This window comes from Octopus sinensis, linkage group LG2 (assembly GCF_006345805.1).
Source record: "Octopus sinensis linkage group LG2, ASM634580v1, whole genome shotgun sequence".
Taxonomy (NCBI): domain Eukaryota; kingdom Metazoa; phylum Mollusca; class Cephalopoda; order Octopoda; family Octopodidae; genus Octopus; species Octopus sinensis.
Genome location: NC_042998.1, coordinates 79718058 through 79734570, shown reverse-complemented (window position 1 = coordinate 79734570; position 16513 = coordinate 79718058). Strand labels below are relative to the sequence as shown.

The 16513-nt window shown below is 36.0% G+C and overlaps 1 protein-coding gene across 3 annotated transcripts in view; it reads right to left on the bottom strand.

Moving 5' to 3' along the window:
* LOC115232384 (sideroflexin-2-like) overlaps window positions 1–16513 on the bottom strand; it is a 48268-nt gene that overhangs the window by 5418 nt on the left and 26337 nt on the right. For all 3 annotated transcript variants that reach the window (XM_036514505.1, XM_036514511.1, XM_029802239.2), the window contains 7 exons: window positions 13893–14073; window positions 13081–13251; window positions 11367–11465; window positions 9145–9223; window positions 5682–5767; window positions 3316–3376; window positions 1719–1785 (listed from right to left, as the gene is read on the bottom strand). In XM_036514505.1, the coding sequence (XP_036370398.1) occupies window positions 1719–1785; window positions 3316–3376; window positions 5682–5767; window positions 9145–9223; window positions 11367–11465; window positions 13081–13251; window positions 13893–14044 (715 nt within the window). In that variant the 5' untranslated portion in view covers window positions 14045–14073. The remainder of the gene's footprint in view (window positions 1–1718; window positions 1786–3315; window positions 3377–5681; window positions 5768–9144; window positions 9224–11366; window positions 11466–13080; window positions 13252–13892; window positions 14074–16513) is intronic.

Genomic DNA, 16513 nt, shown 5'->3' with positions numbered 1-16513 from the left:
TAATTCAATTTGTGAAAGTATATATTCAGTTTTACTTATTCAAGCTGTATGTTCCAGCTCTAATGTCCATATCTGACAAATGGCGATCACATCTGTTCAACATTAAGGAATTTCTGGAGGCATCATTGCATCAAAGCATACCCGTGTATCATCAGCTATGCATGACTAGTCCTCCACTCAGTGGATGTTGACAGCAAATAGAATGCCTGACCAACAGAACATGTCCCTTCCACAAAAAGCAAAAGAGCCAACATTTCAGTCCAGTCAAATGTGAACTGGGGCAACGCATGATGGTCAGGCAGTAATAAATGATGGAAGTGATAGAGGTGTTTGCTACCTCTGTCAGATATTTCAAGGATAGCTTCCTCTTCGTCACCCAGCTCATTATATTATGTTTTTCTCCACTTGGAAATCTAGACTGAGCTAGATCTTGAGCAATTTAACTAGTCCGTCATTCCAAACACTCCACAATGTTGTTTGGCTGCATGGACACGCCTTTTCAGATACTGAAATGCAGGCCCACCAACTTCCCTCAGTTAATTTTCGCTCCTGCTACCACCTTGTAATCTCATAGAATCGTATTGATAACCTTGATATGTTCGGTGTCCAGCACCATATTGATGACATTGTACACACATGTTGATATGGATCTTCTACATCCTAGTTCACATGGAATGCTCTTCAATATCTCTAGTTCACAGCTGTGGCTCAGAAGTCAGTACATATAGAGGAGACCAGAGAGGACAACTTGGATTGAACACATGATGTTGAATAGCTCCACTAGGTAGCTATTCATTCTAACCACCAAGCAGATATTACTGTACATTTCAGCAACACAGTCCCTGGAAATGGGAATAGAATTAACTGCTGTGGAAGGCGGTGAGCTGGTAGAAACGTTAGCATGCCAGGTGAATTGCTAAGCGGTATTTCATCTGCTATTATGTTCTGAGTTCAAATTCCACTGAGGTCAACTTTGCCCTTCATCCTTCTGGGGTCGATAAATTAAGTACCAGTTATGCACTGGAGTCGATGTAATCGACTTAATCTCTTTGTCTGTCCTTGTTTGTTCCCTCTATGTTTAGCCCCTTGTGGGCAATAAAGAAATAAGAATTAACTGCTGTGAAGACAACCACCAAATATTGGTGGTTGATCATATCGAAAGCTTAAATTTATCAGGGTCTCACCCATGCCAAATTCTTTATCCATCCTCTCTATGATGTATCACATGTTTTTATCATGAATATGCAGTAGTATAGGTGTCAGCCTATATATCGCTGACTCTTCAACAGATAGATCAGTATCATACTAACTTTATCATTTGTAATTTTCAGTAACCTTAGGATCCATGAATGTTGATTTCAAATTTTGGTACAAGGCTAGCAATTTTGGGGGAAGGGTAAGTCAGTTACATCAACCCCAGTACTCAGCTGGTATTTATTTTATTGACCTTGAAAGGATGAAAGGCAAAGTCAACCTCAGCGGAATCTGAACTCAGTATGAAAAGATGGACAAAATACTGCTAAGTATTTTGCCCAACATGCTAACAATTTTACCAGCTTGTCCCCTTAAAGAATCTATGAATATTATTCCACATTAGATGGGCTTTAATACTTTCTGATATATATATATTTTTATTTTGAAGTTAATATCAGGTGAATTATGAAGGAACTTCTCTAGAGAACTTCTGTTCTGTGTTTATCTGTGAAACAAATACTTACGCATTGATGGTGCAGCCATTATAATTCTTGAGAATACCACTTGACTAATTCCTTTGACAGCAGCATACTGGTAATAAGGAGAAAAAATTATTAATTTTATAACAGATACAATATAAATGTCAGGAAAAGAAAAAGTAATGAAGTCTGTAGAGATATAATATATATTAGTGCTTATGTATTGGCATAACCCCTCAGCCAAAAAGAAAGCCTGTATGAGTCTCACAACTTGCTAGAAATGATAGTAATGTCCCTCTGAAATCACAATTTATTGTCTTAAAAAAGAAAGAAGAAATTGGACAATGTAATTTAAAGATATGAAGAAAATGCTATGGTCATATATGGAACACTTTTGACCTGGGGATAAATAACAACAACGCCCTGAAAGGATTAAGCTGAAGTTGACATCTGCACTGAACTTTATCAGTGTTTAATAAATTTCTTTCTCTCTACCCCTTTCAACCCCTCTCTCTATCTCCCTCTTTCCCTTTTTCAAGTCCTTTATTCTTTACTTGTTTCAGTCACTAGACTGCAGCCATGCTTGGGCATCACTGTGAAGAGTTTAGTCAAACAAACTGACCCCAGGCTGGTACTCATTCTATTGATCTATTTTCACAAGACCATTAAGTTACGGGAACATAAACAAATCAACACTGGTTATTAAGCAGTGGGAGTGGGACAAACACATACATCTCTTCCACACTCTCTCTCAATCTCTTGCTCTCTCCCTCCGACTGGATAACCATATATCTCCTCTCAAGCAAGACGCCTGTTTCTGTCCTCTATCACACTCTAACCTCTCATCACACCTGGCACAAGGCCAGCTCTTCCAATGCACCTCGCCTCTCAAAGGATCTTTGTCTTGTGAGTAACTTGGTGATCCCCACCAGTACTAGTGCCACGTGAAAAGCATCCAGTCCACACTGTAAAGTAGTTGGTATTTGGAAGGGCATTCAGCTGTAAAAATCATACCAAAACAGGCCCTGCCAGTGCTGGTGCTATGTAAAAAGCACTGTCCACTCTGTAAGGTGATTGGTGTTAGGAAAGGCATCCAGCCATAAAAACCATACCAAAATAGACATTGAAGCCTAGTGCAGTCTTTTGGTATGTGTCAACACATATATGTGCATGTGTTGAAGGAGTCAACGTTTATTCTTTCCAAGCCAAATCTTAAATGTTAAATTTTAGATTTAAATTTCAATCGACCTAAAGAAAATGTGTTTTTCATGATGTAATTGATTTGTTCATTAATAAAAAAACGCATCTGAAACAGCTGTAATGAACCTCATTTCAAGGTGGTTTGTTTCCAGTTTTCTGAGAAAAACATGCCTGGCCATGGAGAAATATTACCTTGCTTGGAAACAGGTGAGAGCTAACGATAGAAAGATGATCCAGCTGTAGAAAATCTGCCTCAACAAATTTCATCTGACCCATGGAAGTATGGAAAAGTGGATGTTAAATGATGATGATGATGATTATTATAAATATTATACATACTGATATCTTAATGTAAACCTGTTTCAAGTGTATATATTAATATAAAACATGATGCTAATGATCTGCCATACAATATTAAATTCAGCAATTATTGCCTAATTACCTTTGATGTTGTCACAGGATTCTTATTTTCATCATACACAATGATTCCATCAAGAAATTCACTAGAAAGAGAAATATGTATAGAATTAGAATTTGTCATAACTAGAACTGAAGTGTGCAACTTGCACAGATGCCATCTTTAACACACACATTCACTCATAATTTACACTAAGTATATCAGTTAAACCAACAAGGAAGACTCACTGTAGTTACTCAGCCTGCTAGAAATAACATTCAAATCACCCTATCATCTGAACAAAGGAAAGAGCATATGAGATAATGTAATTATAGATACAATAAGGACAACATAGGACAAGATTGAAATATATTTCATCAAAGGTCTGCTTGATCAGTAATGACTTAGGACAAAACAGCAATGACTGATTCTCCTCCTCGTCTTCTTCATAACCATAACCACCATTGTTATTAACGTTTGTCTTCTAGGCTGGCATTGGTTGGACAGTTCAATAGAATCTGAGGATTTGGGGGATGACATTATGCTCCAATATCTATAAGAGCAAGGTTCCTGTTGCTGGGTGCCCTTCCTAATGATAACCATTCTATAGAAGTATACTAGGTGCTTTTTTTCATGGCACCAGCACGAGTGAAGATTGGCTCATAACTTGCAAGACCAAGGGTCTAAAGTGGCCTCCTATAGCTGAAGGAGAATAGAAGAGAGATTGTGTGAGTATTCTAGGTGGGTGATAAGGAAGGATAAAGTAATATGTGAGAAACAGATTTGTTGTGATAAAGTAAGTGGTAGTGGAGAGAGTAACAGAGTAATAACGTAGAAAGTGATTGGTGTGGTGGTGGTGGTGGTGAGGGGGAATATGGCAGGGAACTGGAGAAAGGAAAGGGATTAGTGTAGTGAATTATTGAGATAAGTGGGTGGGGGAAACAAAGTAGAAAGGTGACTGGCTGTTGGGTGAATATTTGAATATGGATGTCTAGGGCTATCTTGCAGCAACTGATTATTTCATCAGTGGCTTGTCTCAGAAACAGATCTATTGCTATTTTTCACCCAGCTTATTTTGCAATCATCGACAGCATTTGTTTGGGGTGACACTTGTTGAACACATTAAGTCTACATATCTAAGGTACTGAACCAATCAGTCCAACACTAGAAATATAAATAATATATCTGATTGACTGTTATGGACTGAAATAACCATCTTTCTAGATGTTGGCTATTCTACTCACTTATTAATGGCTGGTCTGGTTAACAACTTAATGAATTCTTTAGGGTCTTTAAAATGAAAATGCTAAGACATCATTTAACCCTTTAGCTTTCAGACTACTTCGTCAAATGTAATGTTTATTTACTCAAATTGTTTTGAATTAATCATGCATTATCTTGTAGCTTCAAGATCTCAATGATGTGATTGTTCATTTTTAGAATGACATTGAAGGTAGGTTTGAGAGGCTGGATATGTTCGGTTTGAAGAAGAAACAGACAGAACATTTGGGCTGGATATGGCTAGTTTAAATGCTAAAGGGTTAAGGGAGATTTAGTATTATGTTAAGTAGATAGTTTGAAGTTGTATTGCTGGTTAAAAATGGGTTAAAACAACAATGAGACAACAATGGCAATTTGAGCAAGAAACTAGAGAATCAGTAACACACACACACAAGAAAATTATGTAACAAGTTTACAGACCAGGTGTAAGACACAAACAAGTTATGAGAAGTCCACACTAAATATATCGTTATGTACATGGGAAACAGACTGAACAGGTGTGTAGGAAACATAGCTTGTTTGTATGAGTAAAATCAGGTTGTCATCATCATCATTTAATGTTTGTTTTCTATGTTGGCATAGGTTGGAAGGTTTGATAAGCTCTGATGAATCACAGGAATGCACTGAACTCTGATGTTAGCTTTGGCATGGTTTCTATGACAGGATGCCCTTCCTAATGCCAACTACTTTACAGCCTGTACTGGGTACTTTTTTTGTGCTACTGGCACTAATGAGGTTCCTGACTAACTTGCAAGGCAAGAAAAGAAATGAGAAAAAAAAAGCTCCCTCAACTGAATGGGGGGTGTATTTGGCTTTATGTCAGATGTTGAGAGGCTAAAGAATGAGAAGAGGGATGAGCACAGTTGTCTCGCTATAAAGGAGATACATGATTACACCACATTAACACTGGTGAGTGAGAGTAGGTGGAAAGAAGATAGAGATAGTCATGTTGCTCTGGTGACCCAATACATCTTTCTTCTTTCCACTTACTACCATCCATCATTTTATAATGCAAGGTAGCCATGTATTTCCTCTACAGGTGTAAGATAGATTAAAAATGAGGCCTAGATTACAATATCAGTAGTTAATACAGACAAAACAAAAGGACAAATAAATGACAAACTTTTTACCTTTGTCTCATTAAAGGAATATTTACAATGTTAGCTGCTGCAACAGCAGTGAAAGGAACAAAACGCTGCAATATGCCAGTTGTGCGCTACAGAAGATGAAAATAAAAAAAAAGATATAAAACAAAAAAGTTTAAACTCACAGTAAAACTAAATATTGAAAAATAGATGTAGACATGGCCGAGTGATCTAAGAAGCTTGCTTTGTGACTGCAGATCTACAGATCTTCCAGGACGAGGCTCATCTTCTAGGCTTTTGTTTCTGGTTTGAAATTTCTGGAACCACCGTTGACACTGGCTTACACTTATTGTTCAATCCCCATATACTGTGTTAATATCCCTCGCACTTTCAATCTAACCATAAGTTTTATAGAATACTTAATAGAAGAATACTTAAGATCAGCTATTCTTGTTGCAAAAACTTCACCTCTTATATTAACCAACACAACAATAAAATAATTGCAAATAGCCATAGTGCTGATTCTTTTCCTAAAAATTTTAATTCCAAAGATGGGACCTCCTGTCCATTGGAAGGAAAATGTCTGGAGAAAGGAATTGTGTATAGAGCCTAAAAGTAGATAGAAGGCTCACACGAATATAGAACTTACACAGGGGCTTCTGAAAATTCCTTCAAAACCTGATCTTATTCTCATAGAAATTCCTTCCGATACCCTGAAAATAGGACAAAGATCACCCTGGCAAAATATGTCTGGGAATTAAAACAAAATGAAACCTGGCCTTTCAATGTGACATGGAGAATTTTAGATAGAGCATCACCTTACAGACACAGTACGCATAAAAGATCCATCAAATGTGATTTATGTCTGTTGGAAAAATTTTATATTTTATTCCAGGACAAAAGCGCTTTGAATCAAAGACGCAAACTCTTGAATTCCTGCAGACATGCAACAAAATTCAAAATGTTGGCTAACAATATACCATATGGATAGTATATATTTTTTGAATCTTAAACTAGTTTTCAATCCCACTGTTGGATTTGTATCTCGCAATGCATGGTTTATTTCACATTGCAAAGATATTGTATATATTTCGATGTATTTCTTAAGAACACCTTCAACTGTTATATGTATATATTATTTTCATGTTTAAGATTTTATTTTATTTTTATTTCATTTTATTGTATTTTACAAACCAATTTAATCCTTATATTTATAGATAATTTGATATATGGTGTTCTATTTTGCATGTCTTTTATCCGATTTTTATTATTATACACTCAGCAAATTTTAAAAAAAAAGTTGTTTGTATATATATGTCAGGACCTAGATATATTTTTATGTGGATGTCTGTATTGTTGGCATGCATATATATTCGTATGTGTGCGCCTATGTATATGTGTAAGTAAGTGTGTATGTTTATACTTGTGCACATAAATACATGGATGTATATGTATGCATGTATACACTTATATTTGTGTGGATGTGTATTTACATGCATATTTCCATATATTTATAAATGTGAGCATATATGTGTATTTATACTAATATACACTTTCGTATACACATATACATGTAATTTTATTTTGTGTACATTTGTTACACATATTCCGCCACCTATCTTTCTTTCTTTCTTTCTTTTTCCTTTACTTATGCGAAGTATCCTTTCTCACCCTATTTGTTACTTTGATAGCGTCCTTTAACATTGTGTTCCTCTTCACTTCCCTTACTCACCTCTTTCTTTTGCTAGCTGTTACGTTTTAGGATCCTTCTTCCCCCCCCCCCAACTACGTTTAAGATATACTCCCTATCTTTCTTGTCTGTTATAACTTCTATATGTATAAACCTGTGTTCTGAATGGAAATAACAACAATAATATAACAACCACTTAATGATGTGGATTAAAAAATATCTTTAACATATGAATATAAACAAATTATAGAAGACTCCCACCAACTGAAATAAAAATGATCAAAACCAACTAAGTTTGCTCACTCATAAAACCAATTACATGTAAATCGCAAACTAATTGGTTACAATAAAGGTGAGATCTATGCCAGTAATATCGGAATGCCTGGAAAACCATGGCATTTAAGGTGCATGTAGATTGGTCAAAACTGTATTGCAAAAATTCAGCTTGTTGGAGCCTTCTAAGAGGTTCAAAAAGGAAGAAGTCAGTCATTTTACTACAATTGTCAAGAACTCATCTGTCAGTTAAATACATTTTGAAATCTGGTGATTACTACGAGTGTATGAAAGCATTAATTGAACTTTATGAACATTGCAAAATATTTTTTTAATGTTTAACACACTTCAACATTGCAAAAAAATTTATATTTTTGTAAAATACTATAATCAAAAACATGGAAACTAGACCATATATATATATATATATATATATAATATATATATATATATATATATATATATATATATCAGTTGAATAAAGTTAAAACATGGTCTAGTTTCCATGTTTTTGATTATAGTATTTTACAAAAATATAAAGTTCATCTAATTGTATATGTCTATCGTTACTTTTCATAAAAAGCCTTTACTTTTTTGATTTCCAATGTGCATTTTCGCTTATTTTTCTTCTTACTCCACCATTTGGGCATGGCCGTTGCCAGTACCACCAAACTGGCCCTCGTGCTGGTGGTATGTAAAAGCACTCACTACACTCTCGGAGTGGTTGGCGTTAGGAAGGGCATCCAGCTGTAGAAACTCTGCCAGATCAGATTGGAGTCTGGTTCGCCAGACCGCAGTCAAATCGTCCAACCCATGCTAGCATGGAAAGCGGACGTTAAATGATGATGATGATGATACAGGCATGTATATATATTTAGTCAATTCAAATAAATGAATAAAGTTAATGGACAAGAGGATGTGCACAAGAAATGTATTAGCTTGATGCTCAGTAAAAAGAGAGAGTTTGGCGTTTTAAGCATAGTGCTTTGTCGGAAAGGAGAAAGGGAAAAGTCCAAAGAAGGAAAAGAAATTGCCAATAGCATGTGTGTAGTTACATTGCTCTCCCACCTCATTTAACATCCATTTTCCATGCTGTCATGGGTTGGATGGTTTGAGGGTCTAATGACTCTAAGGACTGCATCCGCTTTCTAATGTCTGCTTTGGCATGGTTTCTGGGCTGGGTGTCATTCCTAACACCAACCACTTTATAGCATATATTGGATGCATTTTTCATGCCACCTGAACTATTGAGGTTGCCATGCATTGGAACAATATGGGCCACAACACTAGAAATGATAATACTTGTTGTTGAACTCCAGGATAGCTATGGCCAAGTGAACCTATCATCAAAGGTACTTAATATAGTCAAAAATGAATAGCAAAGCTGAGCTGGATGAGATTTGAACATACATATCAATAAGAAAAACAAACTGGATACAACAAAGTATTTAGTTTATGGAAATGTAGTTTGTGTCAACATCTCACTTGTCTTTGAAGTTACAAACGATTAAAAAAGAAGAAATTGCAGGAATGAATGAGACATACTTGAGCTAAGATAGCCTTGAGTCCAAGAGCTGCAACCAAAGCTGATGTAGTTGAACTGACATAAGCAATAGCCAGCTTCCTGTTTGAAGAAATATTTCAAAATAGTAAGAACATACAAAAATCAAAGTCACAAACAATATATTTTTTTCTTTTTTTTTCAATATGAGATAAAAAAAAAGACCTAAAATATTAAGTTCTTCACTCATCATATCAAAAGAACTCACCAAACTCTTCTAAGCACTCCTCTATTGACTAATGATAGATGATGCAGACCATCATCAGTTTCTTCAGATTCTACTATATAGGGGCAACCCTACCATTTATGTTTAGGTCATGTAATCAAGTTCCCCATCGTTTAATGTTTATGTTCTATGCTGACACGGATGGGACAGTTTGACTGGATCCAATGGTCCTAAGGACTGAAGCATGCATATAACAATTGTCACATATATATGTATATCTTTTGGTGATATGGTCATCAATAGGTAAATATCAATGACAAAACAAGATAAAGTGGTGCTTTTGAACTATCAGGTCATCCCATAAGTTCTGTCTGAATTTTGAATAAAGAAAACAAGTAATCAAATGTTATATTTAATTGAAATTTAATCATCAATGTACTTTCCTTGATTATCTATGGCTTCCTTCCATCTATTTACAAGCTTTTTAATCCCATCAATATAAAACTCTTTTGGTTTCAAAGCGAACAACTCTGAAATGTCAGTTTTGACCTCCTCCTGGCTTTCAAAAGTTATGTCCCCCAAATGATTCTGTAAACTACGAAAGAAATGGTAGTCTGAAGGAGCAAGGTCGGGAGAATAAGGTGGATGAGGAATTTTTTCCCAACCAAGTTCTTTGATCTTCTGTGATGTGATCTTTGCAGTGTGAGGTCGCGCATTGTCCTGATGAAACATCATTCCTTTTCAATTCACTAAAGCAGGTCTTTTTTTTCTTCAAAGCTTGGTTCAAACACTCTAATTGCTGACAGCAGGCTTGAGCATTGACTGTTGCATTAAGTGGTAACAATTGGAAGTGAATTACTCCTTTGCAATCCCACCAGATAGAGAGAAGAACCTTTTTTCCATGAAGTTCTCTTCTTGGTAGTAGTTGAGCGTTTTCCCTTTTACCAAGCCACTGTTTATGACGTTTAACATTTCGATAGAAGATCCATTTTTCATCACCAGTCACAAGCCTATCCAAAAAGGGTGAAAAGAGTTCGCAAGAATGGATAGAAGAGCAGATGTCAGCCTGGGATTTGCAGTTGCTTTCAAGCAATTCATAAGGCACCCATTTTCCAAGTTTAGGAACCTTTCCAAGTTGTTGAAGATGATGATGAACAGTTGTATGGTTTGAACTAAACTTTATTGCCAATTCTTCAACTGATAATGCAGGATTTTCTTCAAGTAATGCCTCAAGAAGCTTATCATCAATCTCAACTGGACGTCCTGTTCAATCTTCATCTTCAAGGCTGAAATCTCCACTTCTGAATTTTGCTAACCATCTTCTGCGAGTTCTTTCATTTAAGTATTCTTTCCCATAAACTGAGTGTATGTTTTGAGTCGCTTCAGCTGCAGAGTTTCCTTTTTTGTACTCATAACACATTATGTGCCTTAAATGCACTTTGGATACTTCCATGTTAGAAAAGGTTTTAATCAAAGAAATTTTAATTCTATTATTCTGTAAAATAATATTTAATTAGTTTAAATGTACACAAATGCATAAAAAAAATGTAATCAGTGAGACAGTCCTTTCCTGGATTTCTCTATTGTGAACTTTACCCAAGTTTGTAGAGTATCAGTAATTTTGGAGGCTGAAGTATCTTCTGGCTATGAAGAAAAGGGCCAGTTGTTGGGGTGCAAGCCTAGCTATGTTAAGAATGTGCTTTTGCCAGATCTTCAGAGACAGTGAAACCCAACAATTGGAGTTATTTCGAGAGGTCTAGCTGAGTGCTGCTCATGATTAAAGTGGAGTATGGTGCGATGATGTTTTCATGATATGAGTTGCATATTGAAAGAGACAAGATTGGTATATCTCCTTTGGAGGATGCATTAATAATAATAATAAAAAAAAAGAAACAACAGAATTATTACTACTAATGTCCTAAATAAAATTTTTAAAATTACACACTTTTATTCCCTCTTCTGATACATTTGTAATCTAACTATAAAAATATATAAGGGTAGATTCTTTTAAAATAATTTCAGAAATATGTAAATTCTTACTTTTGGGATATGTCAGATCCTGCATTTCTGTTGGTGTAATTCACAAGCGCATTGAAAGACTGATTGGCCCATTGCCAAAAAATCACAGCAGAGTTTGTGCTGGAAAATGAAAACAAAACAAAATATTTTCAGTATTTCTATTTCCTTTTATGTTCTGGAAAAATAATTTATGTGAAGTTTCCTTCCCTCTCCTTTTCCTCTTCTTCTAAATTATCCTCCACACACACACACACACTGTTACTTCTGTTACTCTGTCCACTTACTATCCTCCTCACAATAAATTATTTTTTTCCATCATACTTTCTTCTATTCTTTCAGCTAAAGGAGCCTTTTTTCACCTTGTGAACTACAAGATGCCTCTACTAGCATTGGTGCCACAAAAACAAAGCACTCAGTAACTCAGTGGTTGGTAAATTGAATCAAGCAGCAATAATGCAAGGCTTAAGAAAACTCTTTTTGTCTTGCTGATGATGAAGCAACCTGTATAGTGCTGGTGCCATAGAAAAATGCACCCACTACACTTTGTAAAGCATTTGGTATTAGGGTGAGCATCCAGCTGTAGGAACCATGCCAAAACTGAGACATTGGAGAAAGGTAGGGTCCTCTAACTGGGTGGATCCTGTTAAACATTCTAACCTATGTGAGTATGGAAAATGGACATGATATGATAATGATGATATTTATATATATGTTTATATATCTTAGTGTATGAATAGTTATATCTACATAAAAGCAATCAAAGAGTAAATGAAGAGTAACTAAGTAGAGTATCACATTTATTTATACAAGTAAAAGGTTCATAAGGACTCCAAAGTTTCACTAGTCATTAGTCTTGTCAGAATATCTGACAAAGCCAACAACCAGTGAAACTTTGAAGTCACTGTCCACTTTTTCCTTGTATTAGTAGTAGTAGTCATCATTCTCATCATCATCATCATTATCATCACTGCAATTACCACTGTCACTGCCATCACAATTGTCATCATTGTTGATCTCCTCCTTCACCAATTCTACTCCACTCCCACCGCCATCACTATTGTAATCAATATCCTTATATAGACACTATCACATTCATATATAGATACTGTCTCTCATGCCCTAAAATCTTCTGGGAAGGTAACAGCAACAGGGTAGGTGGTGTGGAAATACTTCTTGCAGAGAAATGGACAGACAAGGTCATAGAGGTAGTCAGAGTATGCAATAGAGTACTTAAGCTCTGGCTAGTTTTTCAGAATAGTATAGCGACAATTATCTCTGGGCCTACCTATATATATATATATATATATATATATATATACACACACACACATTGTCACCCATGCCACAAATAAACATCACCTACACTTGGTCATATATAGCTACTGTCACACCAGCTCATATGTAGTCACTGTTACATCTGCTCATATATAGCCAGTCACACCTGCTCATGTATAGCCACTGTCACACCTGCTCATATATAGCTACTGTTGCACCTGCTCACATATAGCCACTTTCACACCTGCTCACATATAGTCGCTTTCACACCTGCTCGTATATAGCCGCTTTCACACCTGCTCACAAACAGCCACTTTCACACCTGCTCGTATATTGGAGCTTTCACACCTGCTCAGATATAGCCAGTCACAGCTGTTCATATTACTCTGAAACTTTGTCTAAGCTTAAAATACAGTCAATTTGATAGGATTCAGCCACATTTCAATGTGGAAGAACTTACCGGTAGAAACTAATCATACACCCAATGAGCAACATTCCACCAGGTACCTGAAAAGACATTCTGCCAATGAAGTTCTGTAACTCACCAGAGTCAGGATGGAAGGCAGATAAAACTAGACGATGGGCTTTCAAAACTTGTTCTCGTGTTGTATGTGGAGGTTCCTGTTGCAACCTACAAAAAAGAATTAATTAGGATATGGATGAGAACAAAAAATGTGCAATGGCAAAAAAATATTAACTTCCAAGCCATATTGGTTTGGTAGAAAGAGCAAGGCCTATACAGCTGTGTGCGTATGTGTGTGATTAAATATGTATGTGAGTGTGTATGTGTCTGTGTCTGTGAAACTACTGAAAAAATAAATGAATATATTTAAACAGGCACAAGTGTGGTTGTTGGGTAAGAAGTTTGCTTTCCAATCACATGGTTCCAGGTTCAGTTCCACTGCATGGCACCTTGGGCAAGTGTCTTCTACTATAGCCTTGGACTGACCAAAGTCTTGTGAGTGAATTTAGTCGATGGAAACTGTAAGAAGCCCATTGCGTGTGTGTGTGTTTGTCCCCCATCGCTGCTTGACAACTGGTGGTGATGCGTTTATGTCCCCGTAACTGAGCAATTCAGCAAAAGAGGCCAACAGAAAAAGTACCAGGCTTTACAAAGAATAAGTACTGGGATCAAAAAGTACAACTACAATTCTTCAAGCCAGTGCTCCAGCATGGCCACAGTCTAACGACTGAAACAAGTAAAAGATAAAAGATAAAATTCACATATTGTAACCATGCACATAACAGAAAAAGAAAAGAAATCTTACTTGCCTGTATTTATTTACAAGATCTCTAGCTTCAAAGAGTTTACTTGTTGGTGTTAAACATGTGGATGGGTTTGTAACCCAAGCAAAATACCTTAGACGACCATAAAATGTGTCTTGGTTCCATAGAGGTTTGTCGAGGTCTATTCGGTCAGACATTCTTCTCTTTTGTTCCTGGCACCTAATTTCTATAGAAAAATTAAATACAATTAATTAATTTTTGTATTATTATTATTATTATTATTATTATTATTATTATTATTATTATTATTATTATCATCATCATCATCATTAATATAGAAAGGATTGAGGTAACTCCTCCTGAAGATATAGAGTCAAAATTAAAAGTACATTGACAAATTTATTTTTTGAACCAGTTGAAGACACACAAGATGTCAAAATATCGTTCACTCGATAACAATGGCACTCTTCTTTTAATTTTAACTCTATTATTATTATTATTATTATTATTATTATTATTATTGGTGGTGGTGGTGGTGGTAGTAGTAGTAGTAGTAGTATTTCTGAGTTCAAATTCTGCCAAGGTCAACTTTGCCAGCTTTTCCGGGTTAATAAAATAAGTACCAGGATTGATAAAGTACCATGGTCAATGTAATTGACTTAACCCCCTACCCAAAGTTGCTGGCCTTGTGCCAAAATTTGTAATCATTATTACTATTATTAATGTTATTCAGTCTTATTTTTATCATGTGCACTACCAAGAGCAGCTCTGTGTGCCTTGGGTATGTTCTGTGGTTTGTTGTGATACTCTTAGTTTTAGTGTATTGAAAGTGTTTTATGTAGAAAGTTTATGGTGCCTAGCAGTGCTATTTTCTGTATGTTAGTCCTGGTGTTTTGCTATGTATTTGTCTGAATATTCTTTTAACATACCTAATGCACCTACTATGATAGCAATTGTTTCTGTTTTTAGACTCCACATTTGAGTTACCGCTATTTCCAGATCTTTGTATTTTGAAAGTTTCTCAGTTTCTTTTATTATTATTATTATTACTATTGGCGGCGATGGCGTCATCATCATTATTATTATTATTAACTTTATTCATAGATTTCAAAGAGGAAGGATGTGCGTTCATGAGCTGTAAGTTTTCATGCAATTTTTACAGATAATATTATTGTATCTGAAAATTTCTTGTGACATTTCTGTGGCTAGGCCAAGTTGGCTTTTGCTGAGTTGAGCAGTTAGACAAATTTTCAATTAAAAATCTCTATTTTTCAATTTTTTAAATTTGTAAAAATGTCTTTGGAGAAGAGTGTTAGCTCTTCTTTTCTCTTTGACTTCCTTTCTCTGCTGTTGGAAAACTGCCAAAAAAGTGTAAAAATGAATTGTCTCTGCCCACTCCACACCTTAAAAGGCAGAGAGAGGGACGACCTAAGTCTTGCTAGCATGTGAAATGCTAAGCAACAGAAGGAAAAACAAGAAAAGAAATGTGAGAAAGAAGAGGAGAAGAGCAAGGAAATTCAGCTAATGGATGCTACTAATACAAAGCCCTCTCACTACCACCACTAACACCTGTGAATCCAAGCCCGCCATATTTGTAATTCTTAACCAGCCCAGTTGTTTTTTCCTTGTTTCTTGACTTGGATGATTCTGATTTTATCCTCCAAGTCAAGAAGGATGGCCATGACAATCCAGCAAGCATTCATTTCTGGTGGTGTTTCCAGTATTTTTATCTTGGTGAGACGCTGTCCCAAGTATGTTGGAACAAAGACATGTTCACTGTTTCTCAGCTGGGCTGTGGAGTACTGTTTTGCTATGTCTTCTGTAGGAAATCTAACTAATTACACTAACACATCGAACGCCCAACAACAACATAAACAACCCAATGCATTAAACAGCTGAGGTTTTGCTTCAATAGCAAAATCAGGAAATGAATTTATAAATGTTTCTGTAGAATCTCTCAAAGACTACAGAAACATTTTATAAAGAAAAAGCAAAAGATGTGTTTTGATAAACACACTACCAGGCGCAGGAGTGGCTGTGTGGTAAGTAGCTTGCTTACCAACCACATGGTTCCGGGTTCAGTCCCACTGTGTGGCACCTTGGGCAAGTGTCTTCTACTATAGCCTTGGGCCGACCAAAGCCTTGTGAGTGGATTTGGTAGACGGAAACTGAAAGAAGCCCGTCATATATATGTATATATATATATAATATATATATATATATATATATATATATGCATGTGTGTGTTTGTGTGTCTGCGTTTGTCCCCCTAGCATTGCTTGACAACCGATGCTGGTGTGTTTATGTCCCCGTTACTTAGCGGTTCGGCAAAAGAGACCGATAGAATAAGTACTGGGCTTACAAAAGAATAAGTCCCGGGGTCGAGTTGCTCGATTAAAGGCGGTGCTCCAGCATGGCCGCAATCAAATGACTGAAACAAGCAAAAGAGTAAAGAGTAAGAGAGAGATTATAGAGAAAACAAACAAATGTATCATAGTGTACAAAACTATATCATTAAAAAATGAATGTATAGAAACAGCTACAAAGCAAGCAGTTGAAAAATGCTTGCAACCCATTTGGAAAGATGCAACTGATCTGGTGAAGGGTAAGAAATATGGCACAATTGAAGTTAGATTTCCTACAGAAGACATAGCAAAACAGTACTC